We start from the raw sequence: 21,449 nt of genomic DNA on the forward strand, positions 1-21,449 counted from the left end.
AACTTTTTGAGAAACCACCAAACTGTTTTCCACAGCGGCTGCACCACTTTTCAGTTCCAATGTCAATGCACAAAGGTTCCAACTGCACCACATCCTTGCCAACACTTGCTAGTTTCCATTGTTGTTGCTATTATTATTATTGCCATCCTAGTGATCACAAAGTGGTATCTCATCATGGTTTTGATTTGCATTTCCCTAATGACTAATTTTGCTGAGCACCTTTTCATGTGCATGTTGGCCATTTGTATAGCTTCTTTGGGGAAGGTTATCTAGGTCTTTGATGCTATTGAAATTGACCTTGAAAATGTTATACCAATTTTTCTTTAATCATCAGTATTTGTATGACTTTCCCCAGAATTATTTATCTTTTTTAAAACACAGTTAAGATTATTTTATATGTAAAAATTTATATCTTGTTCTTTTTATTTAACATTGTATCAAACATGTTTCCAAGTAATTCTTCTGCTACTAAAATGTAAAATCTAGACCACTGCATACGTGGTTCTCCTTATTTCCTGTGAGTCTAGACATATAGGTTTTAACTATTGTAAGTAACACTGCACTAAACGTGTTTTGCGTAAAGATATGCCCACATTTTACATTATATCCTTAGATTCCCAGAAATGGAATAACTAGAACAGAGGTCTGAACAATTTTAAGAATCTTGAAACATATTGCAACATTAACGCAATTTTGAAATAGAATTGAAGCCCTTGCCCTGGGAATTTGAAGGGTTGCATTTTAATACTAATACACCCCGTGAAACTGGGTCTGTCACTGGACCTTAGTTCACTTGTATATCTCTAAAACCTACCTTGAATCTCCTTTCAGTATGTGTATCTCTAAAATCTTCCTTCCCTCCCTCTCAAGGCTATTATGGGAAAACAACTTTCTTCTCCAAGCAGAGCATTGCTTTGATATTAATTTTAGCATTGTAAATATATTGATAAGAAAATTTTCCTACTGTAAAAACCCCAGAGGGGAAGGGACTGCCTGTCTCGAGTTCTTCCCATCAGTCAGAATTCTTTCATAGTTACTTTTAAATTGCTTGGCACCGATTAGGTGCTGCCAAAGTGCGTATTAAATGAATGACTAAAATAACAGCATGGGGGAAGTATAACTGGGAGAGGCTAGAGGTGGTTATTCACATTTGATAACCTTGTTGTCTTTTATTTTCTATTTTTGTCTTTATTTTTTAATTATTATACATTAAAATTGACTTTCTGATATACAGTTTCATAAACTTTAACACGTGTAGATTCATACAACCATCACCATAATCCAATATAGAACAGTTCCGTCACCCCCAAAACACTCTCTCAGACTGCCCATTTGTATTCACATCCTCTCCCACCCCAACCCCTGACAACCACGGATCTGTTCTCCACCACTATGGTTTTGTCTTTTTGAGACTGTTAGAGAAACAAAATAATACAATATAATTTTTAACATTGTCCTCTTTCCCTCATCATGATGCCTTTGAGAGTCATCCAAGTGGCTGGGTGTATCAATAGTACCTTCTTTTTCATGGCTGAGTTGTGATCTAGTGTTCACTCATCCCCTTGTCCCAGGGGGGACAGGTCATTTCCAACTTGAGGCAATTATGAATAGAGCTCTTCTAAACATTTGTGTACAGGTCTCTGTGTGTTCTTAAGTTTCTTGGGTAAACACCTAGGAGTGGAATGGATATGATAAATGTATGTTCAGCTTTATGAGAAATGACTAAACTGCTTTCCTAAGGGGCCATCTTTTTACATTCCCATCGGCGATGGATGAGTTCCACTGTTCCTTTCCACCAACACTTGTCAATACTTTTTATTTTTTGCTGTTCTAATAAATAAGCAGTGATGACTCACTGTGGGTGTAATCTGCATTTCAGTAATGACTAATCATGTTGAACATCTCTTCTTGTGTTTATTTGCTGTCTGTATAACCTCTTTGGTAAAATGTCTGTTCAAATCCTTTGCCCATTTTAATTAGCTTGTTTGTTCTTACTGTAGAGTTTTGAGAGATCTTTATATATTTTGGATACAAGTCCTCTGTATTTGCAAATATTTCCTCCTAGTCTGTGTGGGTGTTTTGGTTTTGTTTTCTTTTCTTTTCTTTTTCATTCTCTTAATGGCTTTCACAAAGCAAAGCTTTAACTTTGATAAATTCCAAAGTTATTTTTTCTTTTATCAATTATGCTTTTGGTGTCATATCTAAGAACTCTTTGCTGAACTCTAGGTAACAAAGATCTTCTATGCTTTCTTCCAAAAGTTATATGGTTTTAAGTTTTACATTTAGGTCTATGATCCATATAATCATGTGATTTTTCTTCTTTATACTGTCAACATGGTAGATTGCATTGATTTGAGTTTTCAAATTTTGGACTTGTGTTACAAAACCCCACTTGGTCTTTTTATATATTGCTGAATTTGATTTGCTAATACTTTACTGAAGATGTTTGTTTCTATGTTCATAAGGGCTACTGGTCTGTAGTTTTTTCTTGTACCATCTGTCTGGTTTTAGTATCAGGGTAAAGCTTGCCTCATGGAATGAGTTGGGAAATGCTCCTTCCTCTTCTATCTCTAAAAGAGATTGTGTAGAGTTGGTACTATATCATTTTTAAATATTCAGTAGAATTTGTCAGAGAAACCTAAAGATTTAAACAAATACTTGACCAAAGAGGATATACAGACAGCAAATAAACACAAGAAAAGATGGGCTTGGACATTTCCTTTCCAGAAAGTATTTAAGTACAGATTTAACTTCAGTAGTTAAAGGAATGTCCAGGTTATGTATTTTTTCTTGGATGAGTTTTGGAAGATTGTAGTTTTTCAGTAATTGGTACTCTTTATCTAAGTTGTCAAGTTTATGTGCATAGGAATTGTTCATAGTGGTCCCTTAGTATTGTTTTAAATATCTTCTGTATCTATAATGCTATCCCCTCTTAAGTTTCTGTAATTGGTAATCTGTGCATTTAATTTTTTTTCTCTGTCAGTCTTGCTTGAGGTTTATCAATATTATTAATCCTTTCCAAGAATCAGCTTTCGGTTCCATTGATTTCTTTTTCCTATTTTTCTATTTTCAATCTCACTGACCTCTCTTTTTATTTCCTTCCTCCTGCTTGTTTGCTTTGTATCTAGTTAGCTCTTTTTTTTCTAGTTTCTTAAACTAGAAGTTTATTGATTTGAGACCTATCTCCTTTTCTAACATAAGCATTTGGTGCTATAAATTTCCCCCTCAGCACTGCATTATCTGCATCCTACAAACTGATGTTTTATATTTTTATTTTTGTTCAGTTCAAAATATATTCAAGGGAGATTACCTTGAGACTTCCTCTTTGGCTCACTGAATATTTAGAAGTGTATTTCCTTCCAAGTGTTTGGACATTTTCCAGTTGTCTTTTTGTTACTGATTTCCAGTTTGATTCCATTATGGTCAGAGAACACAGTTTATATTTCATTTCTTTTATAATATTTTACAGCTTGTTTTATGATTCAGGATATGGTCTATCTTGTGAATGTTTCATGTGTACTTGGAAAGAATGTGTATTGAATATTTTATAAATGAATCAATTGAAACAAGTCATTGACAGTATTGTTCAGTTTATATTCTTACTGTGTCTACCTTTTCTATCGGATACTGAGGAGTGCTGACGTCTTCAACTGTAATTGTGTATTTGTCTGTTTCTCCTTTCAGTTCTGTCAGTTTTTGCTTCATGTAATTTGAAGAATGACTGTTCATGTATAAATATTTAAGGTTTGTTATGTCTTCCTGGAGAATGGACCCCTTTATCATGATGTAGTGTACGTCTTCATCCCTGAGAATCTTCCTTATTTTTTTTAATTTAATTTATTTATTTTTTGGTTGTGCCAGGTCTTAGTAGCAGCAGGAGGGCTCTTTAGTTGCGGCTCACCAGCTCCTTAGTTGCAGCTCGCGGGCTCCTTAGTTGCGGCATGCATGTGGGATCTAGTTCCCTGACCAGGGATCGAACCTGCATCCCCTGCAGTGGGAGGCGGATTCTTAACCACTGTACCACCAGGGAAGTCCCAAGAATCTTCCTTATTCTTAAATGTTGCTTTTCCACTCTTTTTTTTTTTTCTTGCGGTACGCGGGCCTCTCACTGTTGTGGCCTCTCCCGTTGCGGAGCACAGGCTCCGGACATGCAGGCTCAGCGGCCATGGCTCACGGGCCTAGCCACTCCGCGGCATGTGGGATCCTCCTGGACCGGGGCACGAACCCATGTCCCCTGCATCGGCAGGCGGACTCTCAACCACTGCGCCACCAGGGAAGCCCCTCCACTCTTACTTTTAACCTACCTATGACATATTTAACGTAGGTTTTGTAGGGACCCTGGTGGTCCAGTGGTTACAACTCTGTGCTTTCACTGCCAAGGGCATGGGTTGGATCCCTAGTCGGGGAACTAAGATCCTGTGAGCCTCACAGCACGGCCAAAAACAAACAAAATCACAGCACGGCCAAAAACAAACAAAAAAAAGTAGGTGTTATATCATGTCAATAGCACATAGTTGGGGTTTCTTTTATTTGGAGTGTTTAGGCAGTTTAATGTTGTTATTGATATGGTTGAATTTAGGTCTGTCGTTTTGGTATTTGTCTTCTGTTTGTTCTGTTTTTTATCCTCTATTTTCCCTTCCCTGCTTTCTTTTGTAGTATCTGAACATTTTTTAGTATTCCTTTTTAACTTACCTATTCTCTTTTACTATATCTCTTTGTGTATGTATATATGTGTGTATGTGTATGTATGTATTAGTGATTGCACTAAGAATTACAATATGCATTAACAGTCTACTTAGAATTAATATCTTACCAGTTCAAGTGGAATGTACAAGCCTTATCATCATATAGGTCTATCATCTCTCCTTTTTGTTGTACTCTTATGTATTACATCTGCATACACTGAATACCCCGTCAGACAACATTATAATTTTTGCTTTTAACCATCATATTTTAAAGAGCTCAAAGGAAAAAGAAGAGTCTATTACATTTACCCAGGTGTTTACCAGTTCTGTTGTTCTTCCTAAATTCCTGAAGTTTCAAGTTGCCCTCTGGTACCATTTGTCTTCTATTTAAAGAATTTCCTTTGGCTTCCCTGGTGGTGCAGTGGTTGAGAGTCAGCCTGCCGATGCAGGGGACACGGGTTTGTGCCCCGGTCTGGGAAGATCCCACATGCCGCGGAGTGGCTGGGCCCGTGAACCATGGCCACTGAGCCTGCGCGTCCGGAGCCTGCGCTCCACAACGGGAGAGGCCACAACAGTGAGAGGCCCGCGTACGGCAAAAAAAAAAAAAAAAAAAAAAGAATTTCCTTGAGCAGTTCTTTTAGAGCAGGTCTATTGGTGATGAATTTTTAGTGTTTCTTCATCTAGAATGTCTTTATTTCACCTTCTTTCCTGAAGGATATTTTTACTGAAGATAGGATTCTTGATTTACAGTTCTTTTATTTCAGCAGTTTTAAAATGTTCTTATGCCTTCTAGTCTCCAAGCTTTCTAATGAGAAATCCACAACTCATTCAAACGTACTTCTTCCATGTAACGCACCATTTTTCTTTGATTCTGTTCCAGATTTTTTGTTATTAGTTTTTATTTTAACACCTTTATTGGAGTATAATTGCTTTACAATGGTGTGTTAGTTTCTGCTTTATAACAAAGTGAATCAGCTATACATATACATACATCCCCGTATCTCCTCCCTCTTGCATCTCCCTCCCACCCCCCCATTCCACCCCTCTAGGTGGACACAAAGTACTGAGCTGATCTCCCTGTGCTATGCGGCTGCTTCCCACTAGCTATTTTACATTTGGTAGTATATATAAGTCCATGCCACTCTCTCACTTTGTCCCACCTTCCCCTTCCCCCTCCTCAAGTCCATTCTCTACATCTGCCTCTTTCCTGCCCCTAGGTTCTTCATAACCGTTTTTTTTTTTTTTTCAGGTTCCATATACATGTGTTAGCATACGGTATTTGTTCTTCTCTTTCTGACTTACTTCACTCTGTCTGTATGACAGTCTCTAGGTCCATTCACCTTGCTACAAATAACTCAATTTCGTTTCTTTTTATGGCTGATTGTTATTAGTTTTTAAAAATGATACATCTGAGTGTGGATTTCGTTGGGTTTACTTTGATGTTCAGTGAGCATCTTTAATCTGTAGGATTATGTTTTGCCAAATTTGGGAAGCATCCAACCATTCCTTCCTATAGTTTTTCTGTGCTGCATCTTTTCTGAGTCTTTGACTCAAATGTCAGATATCCTGGGATTATCTTTTGGGTCCCTGAGGCTCTGTCCATTTTTTTCCAATATTTTTTCACTTTCTTTCAGATTGGGTAATTTCTATTGATCTTCAAAAGTTCACTAGCTCTTTTTTATGTCATTTCCGTTCTTCTATTGAGCCTACCAAGTGAGTTTTTTACTTCATTTTTTTGTTCTAAAATTCCCTCCTAGTTTTAATGTTGGGTTACACTTTCTAGTTTTCCATCCTTTTGAAAAGTGTTCACCCTTATTTCAGAGCATTTGTATAGTGGCTTCCTTAAAGTCCCTTAATAATTTCAACATCTGTGGCACCTCACTGTTGGCATCTGTTGAATGTCTTTTCTCAGGAGAATTGAGATTTTCCCACTTCTTTGTATGCTGAGTGTTTAGAAGTGCAAGCTGAGGAATTTTGGATTTGTATGCTGAGCAGTTTTGTATTGCATTCTGGATATTTTGGATGTTTGAATACATCAGATTCCGGGTCTTGTTTAAATTAAATGTACTGGTTGAGTGGTGCTTTGAATTCTGATCTTCTTGCCCAGTCTGCCTGCTACCATTTACTTTTCAGAGTCTGAAAATAGTTGTTCCATTCATTCTGTCCTGCCTTTATAGCTAAATTCAGTAGACTGCATGGAGTGTGCTTCCTCCATTTTACCTGGAAACAAACCTGTCTTGATAGGCCAGTTAATTAAGCCCATAATTTATAAAAATTAAGCCTGTGGTTTTTACATAGCTGATCTTATCAATTTTTGACAGCTCTATCACATTTATGTTACTGAATATTCTTTTCCTTGTGTCACTGCCCACTGTGACACAGGCCCCTTATATACCTGGGCCTTTGGCTGTACTACACTTTCCTGTTGTCTGTCCTATTTCCCATCCCACCCAGTGACTAGTCATTTCCCTCTTATCTTCTTTCAGCCAAGACAAGGTTGGAATTTTCCAAAAGGAACTTTGTAGAGGAGGCAGGATGAAAAGTAAACTCTGTGAATTTGGAGAGTGATAAGTCCAGCTCTGCACAGCACTGCCCAGCCTGGAGAGCCCTTGCATGTCCTTTTCTCACCCCTTAGAGACAACTAGGCCAGGCTTATTTTGACCCATTTCACAATTGAGTCAACAGGAGTTTTAGGTATTTCAAGTGATCTCCAGGTTTCTCAGTTTTAAAGAAGAATTAGGACCAGGTAGATTTCCTGGCCCCAAATCTAATGTACTTACTGTAGTTTTGTGCCATAGTTTGACAACTAATGAGTCGATGATTTTGTGATTTGGCTAACCCAACTTATAGAACATTGGCCCTGTGCATTTTCCACAGCATGATGTGGCCTGAGATTAACAGCCTGCCGCATATGTTTGGATCTTCCCCTCAGCCAGGTGTGGGTGGCACTCACAATCTGGTAGGATTCACAGTTCTTCCCAGGATCTCATTTGTTTCCCCTTCCATGAGCTTCTATTAAATATCTACTATAGTTCTGGTACAGCCCCAAGCCCATGAGATAGGAGGAGGAATAAAAGCATTCTCAGACTCCTGGCCCCCATGATCCCAGGGGGTCACCTGGGCTCTCTGAAGCTCATGGGGCCTGCCGGACAGCTTTAGGGTGAAGTGTCAGGGATCTGAGCTCACAGTGGTCTCCTTTCCCTCCAGTCCTCCAGGCCTCCCATGAGCAGGATAAAGAAGCCCTTACCCACTCCTTCCAGGAGGCCAAGGCAGCCCTGCAGGTGAGACGGGTTGGGCCATGTCAGTCTCTGTGATGTGGGCACCACACTATTTTTTTTTTTGCGGTACGCGGGCCTCTCACTGTTGTGGCCTCTCCCGCTGCGAAGCACAGGCTCCGGACGCACAGGCTCAGCGGCCATGGCTCATGGGCCCAGCCACTCCACGGCATGCGGGATCTTCCCGGACCAGGGCACAAACCCATGTCCCCTGCATCGGCAGGCGGACTCTCAACCACTGCGCCACCAGGGAAGCCCCCACCACACTATTATATTAGCTCAGGAGGAGGACTTGGTCTGAGATAAGGGTTGGCCTGTTTTTCAAGGACCGTTGGGAGCATCTTGGAGGCTTCATGGGCCTGGTGTCACAGTGTGATTAGAGCGATGGGTGGATGCATGGGGACCTGTGGAAGCAGGAAAGAAGGTGTCCGACCCAATCTGGCTGGTCAGGGATTTCCTAGAGGGATTGAGATCTAAGCTGGAGTCTGAGGGTGGGATGAAGAAGGGTAGGAAGAGTGCCTTAGGTAGGGAAAAAAAAGTGTTTAAAGGCATGGAAGAAAGGGAAAAAATATAGAGTACCTGTGGAACTGAAACAAGTTCAAGATGAATGGGTATAGAGTATAAGTGGGAGATAGCTGAGGTCAGAGAGGGAGGCAAGGACCAAACGGTGGGAGTCTGTGAGCCACAGTAAGGGGGTGCACTATCCTAAAGGCAATGGGCAAGGTTCGGGTGGAAGAAATCCTTGGCAGGGGAGCAGTATGGAGACAGGAATGAACCTGGCAGCTGGAAGAGTGATGTGATGTTGGCTGCAGGAGAAGGCGTGTAGAGGGAGCAATGAGAGAAGAGAAAGGGCAAGGACACTGAGCCTGGTTTGCATGTATTTTGAATGCCAGACTACCACCGGCCTTGAATACCCTGACATCGTCCCCAAGGGTATGGAGAGGTGGGGCTGTGTGTTTCAAGCAGTGGCTGAAGTAGCTAGAGCCTGCACTGTTGGGCAGAGCAACAACAGACTGAAGAACCCAATACTGACCCCTCCCTGTGGGGTGGAGAAGTCCACCTCCAGCCTTATGGGCCAGGGTTTCATCATCTCCATCCCACTCCCTTCTCCAGGAGACCACGGACAGACTGACCACAGAGCTGGAGACCTTCCAGGCCAAGATGAAGAGGGTAGAGGAGTCCATCCTGAGCCAAGACTACAAGCAGTACATCCAGGTAGGCAGCAGTTCACCCGCAGCTTCTCCTTCTTCCACCTCCAGGCAGGTCCAGGTCTAGGCAACAGGAAAGGCCAGTCCCTCTTCAAGGACAGGGCTCAGACCTGACACTCGTACCTTCACAAGGGTCTGGAAGAAACAGTGTCCCCATGTCACTGAGGGGGCAGGTAAGGTACAGAGAGAGGCATATGGGATGGTCAAGTGCTCAGGCTCTGGACTCAGAACTAGGTGCAAAGAGCAAACCTACCACTTAGCACAAGCGACTTGACCTCTGTGAACCACGGTTTCCCCATCTGTGATGGTGTGAGCACAACATGCACTATTGAATAGAGTAAGATAAAGCACATTAAGCACTTTCCATGGGCCAAGAGAGGGAGGTGACTTGTGAAAGTCAGAGCTGGGGGCAGAGTGGGTAGGAGGGAGGTCGCCTGTGCCCCGCTGCCCCCTCTGCCGGATGGTCTGCTGAGATGGCTCTGTGCTCCTGTCTAGGAGTACGGGAGCCCCAGCCAGTTCTGGGAGCAGGAGCTGGAGAGCTTACACTTTGTCATCGAGATGAAGAACGAGCGAATCCACGAGCTAGACAAGCGGCTCATCCTCATGGAGACAGTGGTCCGTGGCTGGCAGCGGCTGGTGGGGGATGGTGTGGGGGGCAGCTCATGCTTCTGCTTTCTGGGCGTTTCCTCTGTCAGGTGTGCAGAGGGAAGGCACTTTGAGGAGGGCCCAGCCTGGTCCATACCAGCTGTGACCTGCCCCTGTGCTGGCCCTTGAGCCACTGAGGCTGGTCTCGGGCCAACAGTGCCTCCTTGTCATCCAGGTCCTATACTTTTCTTGACTGCTCATGTCGCTGTCACTTGGGTGACACTGGGCAGGTAGCCGGGCTAATCAGGAGGGGCTGGCAGATGTCACAGGTCGGGCAGGGGCTCAGGAAGAAGTCAAGGCTGAAAAAAAAAAAAAAGTCAGACAGATTTGGAAAGCCAGCGTCAGCAAGGACAGGCCTGGGCAGTGGTGGGCACTGGGGACACAGGTGGCTTTGTCTCCAGGAGAAGGGAGGCCTTGGGAACCTAGGGTTGAATCCAAACGGATTATGTTACGTTGTCCTGGAAGAAGTTCCCTGTCCTCTTGTGTGGCGCACAACCTAAATTTTAAATCAGACCATCTCAGAGCTTCCCTATAAATTTTTTCAACCATTTCTGTGCAATAGCATAACAGATACACTTACATTTTTATACATTAGATACTTCTGACTTCTGGAGAACCAAAATACTCTTTCTCTTGTGAACTGATGGAGATTTTAAATAGTAGTGGCGCTCCTCTTTTTTTAATACTCATCTGGCAAAGTGGCAAACTGAAAAGTGGGCAGTCCTGTGTTTATGCCTTAGCTGTATTGTTCCAAGTAATCTTATTGCTTCACGAATGTGACATTTGGTCTCAGGTAAATCAGTGTTTCCAGTGACCACAGATAAGAGGGAGGTGACAGCACACACTGTGTCGAGTGAGGTTGGTGGCTTTCTGAGCTCGCTCTTATTTGTCACAGAGAGAAAAGAACCTGCTGTTGGAGGAGAAGATCACCACCCTGCAGCAGGAGAACGAGGACCTCCACGCCCGAGGCCGCAACCAGATGGCTGTGTCCAGGTAGCTGTTCCCACCCCCCTCCTCCCATCCCCACCGCTTTTTTTGTGAACTTCCAGTTGGGAGAGTCTCCAAGAGGCCCTGGGAATGGATTGACGTGGGCCCAGGCCTGTCTGGGGAATGCGGCTCCTCTTTGCTTGGGGGTCAGCAAAGGGAAATCCCAAAGGACCGGCTCTGCCCGGAAACAGAAGTCACAGGGCTGATTAATATCTCTTTGTCTCCATCCTGGCTAAGTGGGCTCCATGGGAAAGCCCAATCCAGGAAGAAGGAACAGGAAGCTTAGGGTTCAAGAGGCCAAATGAATGAATGAATCAGTTGTAAGGGATCCGTAAATGAGAACTAAGATCATGTGTCAGATGTAATTTGTTGACTACACATCATCTCATCTAATCCTCGTAATTACTCTAAGAGCCAGTCCTGTTATCATTCCCATTTTACAAATTCACCAAGAGTGAATACCTTGTCCAGAGTTACACGTCTCAGTGGTAGAGCAGATCTGAACCCAGAGCTGTCTGCTAAACTTCAGACAAGCCTAGAATGGGACACTAGGGCCGTCTGTTCAGTTCCCCCAACTGGTTCAGAGGCTGAGAAAAGGCCGGGGTGGGAGTGGGGCTTGGGGGGTGTCTGAGGGCCACACTCCTTGGTCAAAAGCTTTTTTTTCAACAGACCAACAAATTACATCTGATCTGACACATGATCTTAGTTCTCATTTACGGATCCCTTACAACTGATTCATTCATTCATTTGGCCTCTTGAACCCTAAGCTTCCTGTTCCTTCTTCCTGGATTGGGCTTTCCCATGGAGCCCACTTAGCCAGGATGGAGACAAACTGAGTGGCCTTTTGCGGACAGGCAGACGGGGCGGGGCGGTGGGCCCCCAGGCAGGCTTCCTGGGGAAGTGGGCTGGTCGCTGCAGTCGATGGAGACCCCGAGGGGTGGTTCCCCACAGGCAACCCTGGGCTCTGTCTGTGTCCACAGGCAGCTCTCTGAGGACCTGCTTCTCACCCAAGAGGCCCTGGAGAAGGAGTCGCAGTTACGCCGGCAGCTCCAGCAGGAGAAGGAGCAGCTACTGTACCGGGTCCTCGGGGCCGACGCCTCCCCCGCCTTCCCGCTGGCCTCTCTCACCCCGACTGAGGTCTCCTTCCTTGCCACATAGCGCCTGGACTGCCGGGATGCTGTGGTCACAGCTTTCTCTCGAGGACTTGGCAGAGAAAACAGCAGGGGCCTCTTGTCCCTAGGAGGGGACAAGGGTGGGAGTGAGATGGGGAGCCAGGATGTGTGGCCAGTGAGCCCTGGGGGCTTGGGCCACGTAGACTCACCCACGAGGCTTCGGAGGCCCCTCAAGTTGGCGCAGGGGACAAGCAAAAGGAGCCCTTTCCTCCCTCCCCTTCTGTCTTCAGATCGGGGAGTTCTGAGGCTTTCCCCAGGGGCAGCCATGCCACATTGGTCATCTGACCAAGAGGAGACAACCCCCTGGTCCTCACTTCCCGCAGCCACCCCCCTACCCAAGCCCCACTCCCGCCCCAGCCTTTTCTCAGCCTCTGAACCAGTTGGGGGAACTGAACAGACGGCCCTAGTGTCCCATTCTAGGCTCGTCTGAAGTTTAGACTAGGGGCTGGGGGGGCAGGGGAGGACACGGGCCACATGCTGTGAATCAAACTGGGGAGGGTGAGTGGCTGGGAGGGGGCACTGGAGGCCCTGCCGACTGGGCAGTGAATTGGGCATGGCACCGGTCCCAGGCCCAGAATCCGGTCAGTCTAGGGGTTACCGGCAGAGCTGCTCCTCCTGGACCGGGCAAGGCTCACTGCCTGGTACTCCCGGTCCCTCAGCCTCAGTGCCATCAGGACACGGGGGCCACCTAGTGGATCTAAGTACCCTCGACAGCCAGAGCTGGAACCTCATCCCTGTACTGAGGAGGAAACCAAGGTGGGGAGTGGGACCCGCAGAGCCAGGACTAGGGCCTCATCTGTCATCCAGGTTTCACCTTATCGTACTTTTTCTTCCTCCCCAGGCTCTGGGAGGTCATGTCTGAGACTTGGTCTTCCTCCTCCTTGCTCTGACTGCCCCCCACCCTTAGCAGTGCTGTCTTTCATTCCTGCTCTCCACTTAATTCCTTCTACCACCCCTGACTCCAGGCCCACGGATCCTGGCCCTCAGCCTCCCTGTCAGTGCAAAGGGGTGGCTCGAATAACTAACCCCGGCAGGCCTGTCCAATCCTGACTGTCTGTGGATTCAAGATTCTTCTCAGGAAGTGTTGGGTCATCTGGAAACAATAACAATCCCACGCCTGTATAAGCATTTTAATTAAATGCTTTCATACACACCTCTCTCCTTGATCTGCAAAAGATCCTCAAAGCAGGTTCTTACCCAGCTTTAGCAGAGAGCAAGCTGAGATCACAGGAGCCAATGGGCCTTGCCTGGGGTCCCCCAGACCCCCAGACCATCATGTAGGGAAAGTCAACTCACAGGAACTGAGGTTTCCTCTGGCATCCCAGACTGCCTTCTTCATTCCCCCAGATCTGGGCTTCATCCATTTCTAGTTCTAGGGGTTCGGATGTGACTCTGTTTCTCCAGCCCTGGGCAAACAGGTTTTCCAGGAGCCTTGGGGACAGCTCTGGAATGAAACACACACATACTCCTTCCTATAACTTTTCCCAAAGGCTGACTAGGATAGGCTAGTTCGTTGGACGTTAACGGTCACAACCAAGAAAAGAATGGGTAGCCAAGTAATTTGGGAAACTCTAGGTTCACTCAAGTTAAACAGCTCTGCAAACTGCAGGATTTCTCAGAGGCTTTAAGATGCTAACATGCACTGCAAACTCCCAAGGAGGAAGCAAAGTGTCCAGCATCTCCTAAACATCTTTGACCAAGTTTCTCCCCCAACCTGAGCACTTCAGGCTGCAGAATGCACTTTAGAAAACATCGTTCTAAATGAGAGAGTTGAGGGCTGGAGAAGGGGCAGGTCGTGGGAAGTGGGGTTTCCCTCATGCAGCCCGTGGTGGTTGTGAGGAGGTGAACTGAGGTCCTACCCTCACCCTGGGGTAGGCAAGCTATGGAGACTAAAAAACATGTGCTACTGCATTGATTTGGCCTCTGTTTTTCTGGGAGAGGGTGGAGGTGGGTCCTTACTCAAGGCCTCTGCTAGGGGCAGGGATCCTTGAGGAGTAAGTCCTGGGGCCTGGGGGGACTCACCAGCAGTTCTGGGCTCCTCCTCCGGTACTGGGGCCCCACGGGCCCTGGCTTTGCCCAGGCTTGGCGTAAAGGCTGGCTCAAAGCCTGGCTGTCAGAATAGGGCGAGGCCTGGAGTGAGGCCATGAGGCTGAAACAAGAGGTGAAAGCAGTGATGGGCTGGCAGAGTGTAGGCGGTGAACGTGAAGGTTCTTTCTGCTCTGCAAGGGGCACCTCCTTGGCATCAAAACCACCGAGGTTTATACGGTTACCTACCCCTGCTTCTACCTATTGCTCTACACCTTGATGCCAGGGAGCGGGGGAACACAAGGACACAGGTGGTAGCTGTCCCTGGGCCCTGAAGGTTCATGGCCTGGCAGGTGTCAATGGCAGCGTCCCTGGCCCAGGGTCTCTTCCACATATAGGGTGTTCCCTGCATCCTACCTGGCTTTCCTGGCGTACCTGTCCACATCTCCATGGCCTGCTCACTGACATCGGGGGGTGGACCCAGCTGCAGGGACAAAAAATCCTGTCCATCAGCTGCCCCAGGTGCCATCTCTGACTAGGGCACAGTGGGCAGGTAAGAGGCACAAGGTACCCCTTCAGGGAAAGGAGGAGCGACTTGGCCAAGGTCACACCTCAGTATTAGAACACCTGAAAGGCCAGGTTCTCTGTGGAAAAATAAGCTGTTCAAGTCCCTGGAGGGAAGCTGGGGTCTCCTCCCCAACTCAAGGAGAAGCAGGAGGTAACGGCACTTTCCGGTGTGGGTTTTATTGCACTCTGCTTCTGTGGGGATGTTAAGGGGTGTTTCCTCCACAGAGGGGGTGCAAAATTGTTTGCTAAATAGTCAAGCAAAGTAAAACTGGGGAGACTCAGACCACTGAGTCTAACACGTGTCCCTGTATGTTTTGAATCTCCAAGGCAAATGCTTTTAAGAGGCAGTGTTTTCCAAAGAATGCTTTTTTTTGGAGGAGGGGGTGGTATGATTTTTTTTGGTTTTCTGCCATTCCAAGGAACATGTCTGTGGAAATGCTGGCCTAGCAAAGCCAGTGTCTCCCAGCCATCGGGGTGTTCTTTTCCCTTTGTTGGGTCTCAAGTTTCCACTTTTGACAAGTGGGAGAACGATACCTCACTCTCTCTACTTCCTAAGGCCTCTGGGGGGCTCACCTTCAAGTCTTTGCACCTCAAATTCCGGCCCCTCCAGGAGGCTCTTTTAAGAATTCCTAAAGTCCGCACGGTTGGTAGCCTACTGCTTAGGACAGTTCTTCTTTAGATGTTTGAGGTTACGGGTTAAGTTCTTTGAGAGAAAAGAACATCACCACCACCACCTGGGGAAGGTCTGGGCCCACATGGGATGGTCACGAAACAGTTACTAATGCATATAGTCCATTTCCTATCACATAGACACCCAGCCACAGGGCATGAGCATTTGTTCAAGACCCATTTTCATGGGATTTGGGCCACTTTGGTGTCAGCTTGAGTGTCACCTCAGAAGACTCCCTGACCACTATCTCAGTAGACCCACTCACATTGCCTTATTGTATCCTCGATGGAGCACTTAGTACTGTGTAGATGATCGTGTTTGTTCATCTCCCACTTCTTCCTCCCCATTTAGACTGTAAGCTTGCAAAGCGGGGGGAGCCATCTTTCTCTTTAATTCGTCATTGTAGTCTCAGCACCTAGTTCAGTGTCTGCTCCGTGGTGGGTGCTCAATAATTGTTGGACAAATTAAAACAAATTATATATTTTAATACAATAAGCTGATAAGTAGTTCTACTTGACAAATGAGGAAACTGAGGCCCAGAAAAGGAAGTGACTTCCCCAAGGTCACTCAAAGCAGCAGTGTCAGAGTTGGGACTAGAATGCAGATTGCTCAGGTTCCCAGTCAAGCCATGTCTCCCCTCTGGCTCCTGGCCCTCATCCCAAGCCTTCACTCCCACGCCCCCGCCCTGATACACCACCACCACATACACACTGCCTCCTCTTACCTTCTGCCCTGGATATTCCCAACTCAAGTCCACAGCCACCTCTGGCTCACTCGGAACTATGCAGATCACACTGAAGTTCTCTCCCAGTCGTACCAATGTGGCTGAAGCTTGGATGGTGGGTTCGGGGGAGAAAGAAGGGTCTACCGTGGAGAGAAGGGGAGAGAAAGGGGGACACATATGTTGAATTATTGTTAGAATGGTTGGAGTGAAGGTCTGGGTCAGAGCCTGAACAAGATGGCTGAGCAAGAGGACATGGAGCTCACGTCCCTCCCACAAACACATCAAAAATACATCTACGTGTGCAACAAGTCTCAGAATACTAACTGGAAACTGTAAGAGTTCCTGTGTAACCAAGTCTACAAAAAGATTCCTGCAGAATCGGGTAGGATGGGAAGAAAAGCATCGGGTCAGCACCTGTGAGCCTGGGAGGGGACTAAGAGGTAAATCAGAGGGGTGGATGCTCACCCTGGGGAGTGAGTAGGTTGAGCCACATACTGGGTGTCCCCGTCCTGGGGTCCTACACGGAGGGGACAAGCCCTCTTGGCTGCTTGGAGAACCAGTGGGACAGACAGAAATGCTGGCAAAGCCAGGACTCCACTCATGAGGAGTACAGGGCTACCAGCCTGCCAACAGACAGGGTGGAGAGGTCTGCCCTAGCAGCAACTGCCTCGCCACAATCCCCAACCTGAGCTGAGCGAACACCCCGGCCCCACTCACTCCACACCACGGCCTGGCACTGGATCTAGGAAAGCCCGGACCTGGGAAAAGACTATCTAGGGATGCAGAGGTGACCTGGGGGCCTGGGGTGTGGTCCAGGTGGGGCAGCAGTGGCCACTGCTGGCGCTTACTTAAACAGCACCACAGAAGCAGCCCAGACTTCTGACTGCAGCGCAGCCACTTCAGTTCCCACCACCACAAGGCCACCATCGCCAGTAGCAGCCTAGTGAACGCTCCAGCTCCACCCACCCCATACCACAGCCTTGCACTAGATCCGGGACAGACGAACAGAACGGGGAGCGACGCGATCATGGGCTGCGTCTGAATGGAGCAGCAGCCACCTACACAGGCAGTGCATCAGACGCCTGTAAGCACCAGAGCCCCACTTGTTTCAGCGTTACCCTCCTTTGGGGCAAAGGCCTCAGTGCAGGGAGGAGGAAAACACACTTAAAAGGAAACAGAACCAGGGCTTCCCTGGTGGCGCAGTGGTTGAGAGTCCGCCTGCCGATGCAGGGGACACGGGTTCGTGCCCCGGTCTGGGAAGATCCCACATGCCGCGGAGCGGCTGGGCCCGTGAGCCATGGCCGCTGGGCCTGCGCGTCCGGAGCCTGTGCTCCGCAACGGGAGAGGCCACAACAGTGAGAGGCCCGCGTACCGCAAAACAAAAAAAAAAGGCAACAGAACCAGCTTGAGCCTGACTCTCAAGTCATCTACTCCATCAACTTGGGAGCAGGCCCCACCCAACAGGCCTACGACCACCACTGAGCAGACAGTGAGTCCCACCTCACACCCTGTGCAGGCTCTGGCTTCTCCAATACCAATCACACCCCTTCTCAAGGTGATAGTGGTCAGCACACCCTGAGGAAAGATGTGGCTGGTGTCCATATCAAATCCAGCCCTCACACTGAAGACACTGGCACACACAGTCTACATAGGGATGCTCCCACATAAAAACACCACTTTGAGACCACAATAAGTAACTGTTTCGCCTAAATTCATAGAGAAAGTTAAATAAAATGAAAAGGCAGAGGAACTACTCCCAATTTAAAGAGCAAGAGAAAACCCTTGAAAAAATAATGAAACAGATAAGTCAGACTACCAGACAATGAGTTCAAAAAGTTGGTAATAAAAATGTGAACTGAGTTAAGAGAATTGATCTAAGCACAGATCATTTTAATAAGGAACTAGAAACTATAAAGACCCAATCAAAAATAGGTAATTCATGGGGCTTCCCTGGTGGCACAGTGGTTGAGAGTCCACCTGCCGATGCAGGGGACACGGGTTTGTGCCCTGGTCCGGGAAGATCCCACATGCCGCAGAGCGGCTGGGCCCGTGAGCCATGGCCGCAGGGCCTGCACGTCCGGAGCCTGTGCTCCGCAACGGGAGAGGCCACAACGGTGAGAGGCCCGCGTATCGCAAAAAAAAAAAAAAAAGGTAATTCAGTCTCTGAGATTAAAAGCAATCTAAAAGCAATGAATAGTAGACTAAATGACACAGAACTCCTAAGTGATCTGGAAGACAGAATAATGCAAATCACCTAATCAGAACAGCAGGCAGAAAGATAAGTGAGAAGAAAGAAAGAAAGAAAGAAAGAGGGGGGGAGGGAGGGAGGGAGGAAGGGGAAAAAAGAGAAAGGGAGGGGGGAGGGAGGGAGGGAGCAAGGAAGGAAGAAATATACAAGATCTATGGGATAATATAAAATGTGCTAACATCCACATTACAGGGGTTCCAGAGAAGAAGAAGGGAGAGAAGGGGATCAAAAATATATTTGAAGAAATTATGCCTGAAAACTTCCCAAGCCTAAAAAAACAGATATCCAGGTACAGAAAGAACAGAGTCCCAAAAAAGATGAAATCAAACAGACCCATACCAAGGTATATCATAATCAAAACAGCAAAAGTTAAAGAGAATTCTAAAGGCAGCAAGAGGAAAAACAAAGATTCATATACAAAGAAACTCCATAAGGCTGCCAGCTGCTTTCTCTGCAGAAACTGTGCAAGCCAGAAGGGAGTGGCATGACATATTCAAAGTCCTAAAAGGGAAAACCCTGCAACCTAGGATACTCTACCCATTAAGATTATCATTTAGAATAGAAGGAGAAACTAAGAATTTCTCAGACAAGCAAAAACTAAAAGAATTCATCAATACTAAACCTACCCTAAAAGAAATGTTGAAGAGTCTTCACTAAATGGAAAAGTAGTAAGACTCTGCAGGAAAGGGAAAATCCCAATAAGAAAAGCAAATATAAAGACTGAAGATCACTTAAATAAGCCAGTACTTGGATCAAAAAAAAATTTTAAGCAACTACAACTAAAACAAACAGTAAATAGTTAAGGATGAAGATGTAAAATATGACATCAAGAGCAAAATGTGGGGAGGGGGAGTAAAAACATAGATCTTTTCGAACGTGTTTGAACTTAAATGATTATCAATTTAAACTAGATCATGGTAACCACAAATCAAAAATCTATAATACATACACAAACCAAGAAGAAAGGAACTCAAGCATACTACAAAAGAAAATTACACCACAATGAGGGAATTCCCTGGTGGTCCAGTGGTTAGGACTCTGTGCTTTCACTGCCAAGGGAAACTAAAATCCCACAAGCCATGTGGTTTGCCCTAAATAAACAAACAAACAAACCACAATGGGAGAAACAAAAAGAAGAAATGAACAAACAACTACAAAAACAACTGGAAAACAAGGAATAAAGTGGTAATAAGCACATACCTATCAAAAATTACTTTAAATGTCAAAGGATTGGTAGAGCCACTATGGAGAATAGTATGGAAGTTCCTTAAAAACTAAAAATAGAACTACCATATGACACAGCAATCCCACTCCTGGGCATATACCCAGAAAAAAACAAAGTTCATAAAGATACATGCACCCCAATGTTCATTGCAACACTTTTACAATAGCCAGGACATAGAAGCAAACTAAATGTCCATCAGCAGAGGAATGGATAAAGAAGATGTGATACATATATACAATGGAATATTACTCAGCCATAAAAAAGAACAAAATAATTCCATTTTCAGCAACATGGATGGACCCAGAGATTGTCATACTGAGTGAAGTAAGTCAGACAAAGACAAATATGATATCCCTTATATGTGGAATCTAAAAAAATGGGTACAAATGAACTTATTTACAAAACACAAGTCAAGTCATGGATGTTGAAAACAAACTTATGGTTACCAGGGATGGTGGGGGAGGGATAAATTGGGAGACTGGGATTGACATATACACACTACTATATATAAAATAGATAACTAATAAGAACCTGCTATATAGCACAGGGAAATCTACTCAATGCTCTGTAATGGCCTATATGGGAAAAGACTCTAAAAAAAAGAGTGGAGATATGTGTGTGTGTGTATATATATATATATATATATATATATATATATATATATATATATATATATATATAAATAAAATTGATTCACTTTGTCATGCACCTGAAAGTAACATAACATTGTAAATCAACTATACTCCAATAAAAATTAAAATAAATATGTATGAAAAAAATGTCGATGGACTACATGTTCCAATCAAAACACACAGGGTGGCTGATTGGATAAAAACAAGACCTTTTAGTATGCTGCCTATAAGAGACTCACTTCGGGGTCAAAGACGCACAGACTAAAAGCAAGGGGATAGAAAAAGCTATTTCATGCAAATAGAAATGACAAGAAAGCAACAGACTTTAAAACAAAGACTATAACAAAAGTCAAAGGACATTATATAATGATAAAAGGAGCAGTACAAGAAGAGAATATCATACTCGTTAACATACATACCCAATATAGGCACACTTAAATATATAAAGCAAACACTAACAGACATAAGGGGACAAACTGACAATAATACAATAATAGAGACTATAACACCTCACTGACATCAATGGACAGATCATCCAGACAGAAAAAATCAATAAGGCAGAGATCCTAACAGACACAATAGAGCAGGTGGACTTAATTGACATCCACAGGACACTACATAGAAAAAAAGCATAATATACATTCTTTTCAAGCCTGCATAGAATGTTCTCCAGGATAGATCACAAACTAGGTCACAAACAAGCCTCAACAAATTTAAGAGGCTAGAAATTGTATCAAGCATCTTTTCTGACCACAACAATATGAAGCTAGAAATCAACTACAGAAAGAGAAATGGAAAAACATGTGAGGACTAAACAATATGCTCCTAAAAAAAGCCAGCATGTCAGCAATGAAAGCAAAGAAGAAATCAGAAAATACCTCAAGGCAAACGAAAATGAAAACACTACTTTCCAGTATCTATGGGATACAGCAAAAGCAGTTCTAAGAGGGAAGTTCATAGTGATACACGCCTTCCTTAAGAAACAAGAAAAATCTCAAACAACCTAACCTACAACTTAAAAGAATAATAAAAAGAACAAAGCCCAAAGTCAGTAGAAAGAAGGAACTAAAAGATCAGAGAGGAAATAAAACAGATCAAAAAAAATAATAGAAAGGAAACCAAGAACTGGTTTTTTTTGAAAAGATAAACAAAATTGACAAACCTTTAGCCAGGCTCACCAAGAAAAGAGGGGACTCAAATAAAATAAGAAATGAAAAAGGAGAAATAACAACTGATACCACAGAGATACAAAAAATCATTAAGGGAAAACTATGAACATTATACACCAACAAATTGGACAACCTAGAAGAAATGTACCAATTTCTAGAAACAAATGGCATGCCAGGACTTGAGTCAAGAAGAAACAGATGGGGCACTTCCCTGGTG

The 21,449-nt window shown here is 45.0% G+C and overlaps 1 protein-coding gene across 2 annotated transcripts in view; it reads left to right on the forward strand.

The window, feature by feature from the left end:
* Positions 1 to 12,416, forward strand: part of CCDC69 (coiled-coil domain containing 69) — a 34,389-nt gene extending 21,973 nt beyond the window's left edge. The window contains exons 5-9 of one of the 2 annotated variants that reach the window (XM_082622982.1): positions 7,893 to 7,966; positions 9,074 to 9,175; positions 9,664 to 9,783; positions 10,709 to 10,806; positions 11,781 to 12,416. In XM_082622982.1, coding sequence (XP_082479108.1) covers positions 7,893 to 7,966; positions 9,074 to 9,175; positions 9,664 to 9,783; positions 10,709 to 10,806; positions 11,781 to 11,958 — 572 coding nt within the window. In that variant the 3' untranslated portion in view covers positions 11,959 to 12,416. The remainder of the gene's footprint in view (positions 1 to 7,892; positions 7,967 to 9,073; positions 9,176 to 9,663; positions 9,784 to 10,708; positions 10,807 to 11,780) is intronic. The other variant, XM_082622983.1, reaches the window with a different exon arrangement.
* Positions 12,417 to 21,449: the final 9,033 nt, after the last annotated feature.

This window comes from Mesoplodon mirus, assembly GCF_964341445.2.
Source record: "Mesoplodon mirus genome assembly, chromosome: 5".
Lineage (NCBI taxonomy): Eukaryota > Metazoa > Chordata > Mammalia > Artiodactyla > Ziphiidae > Mesoplodon > Mesoplodon mirus.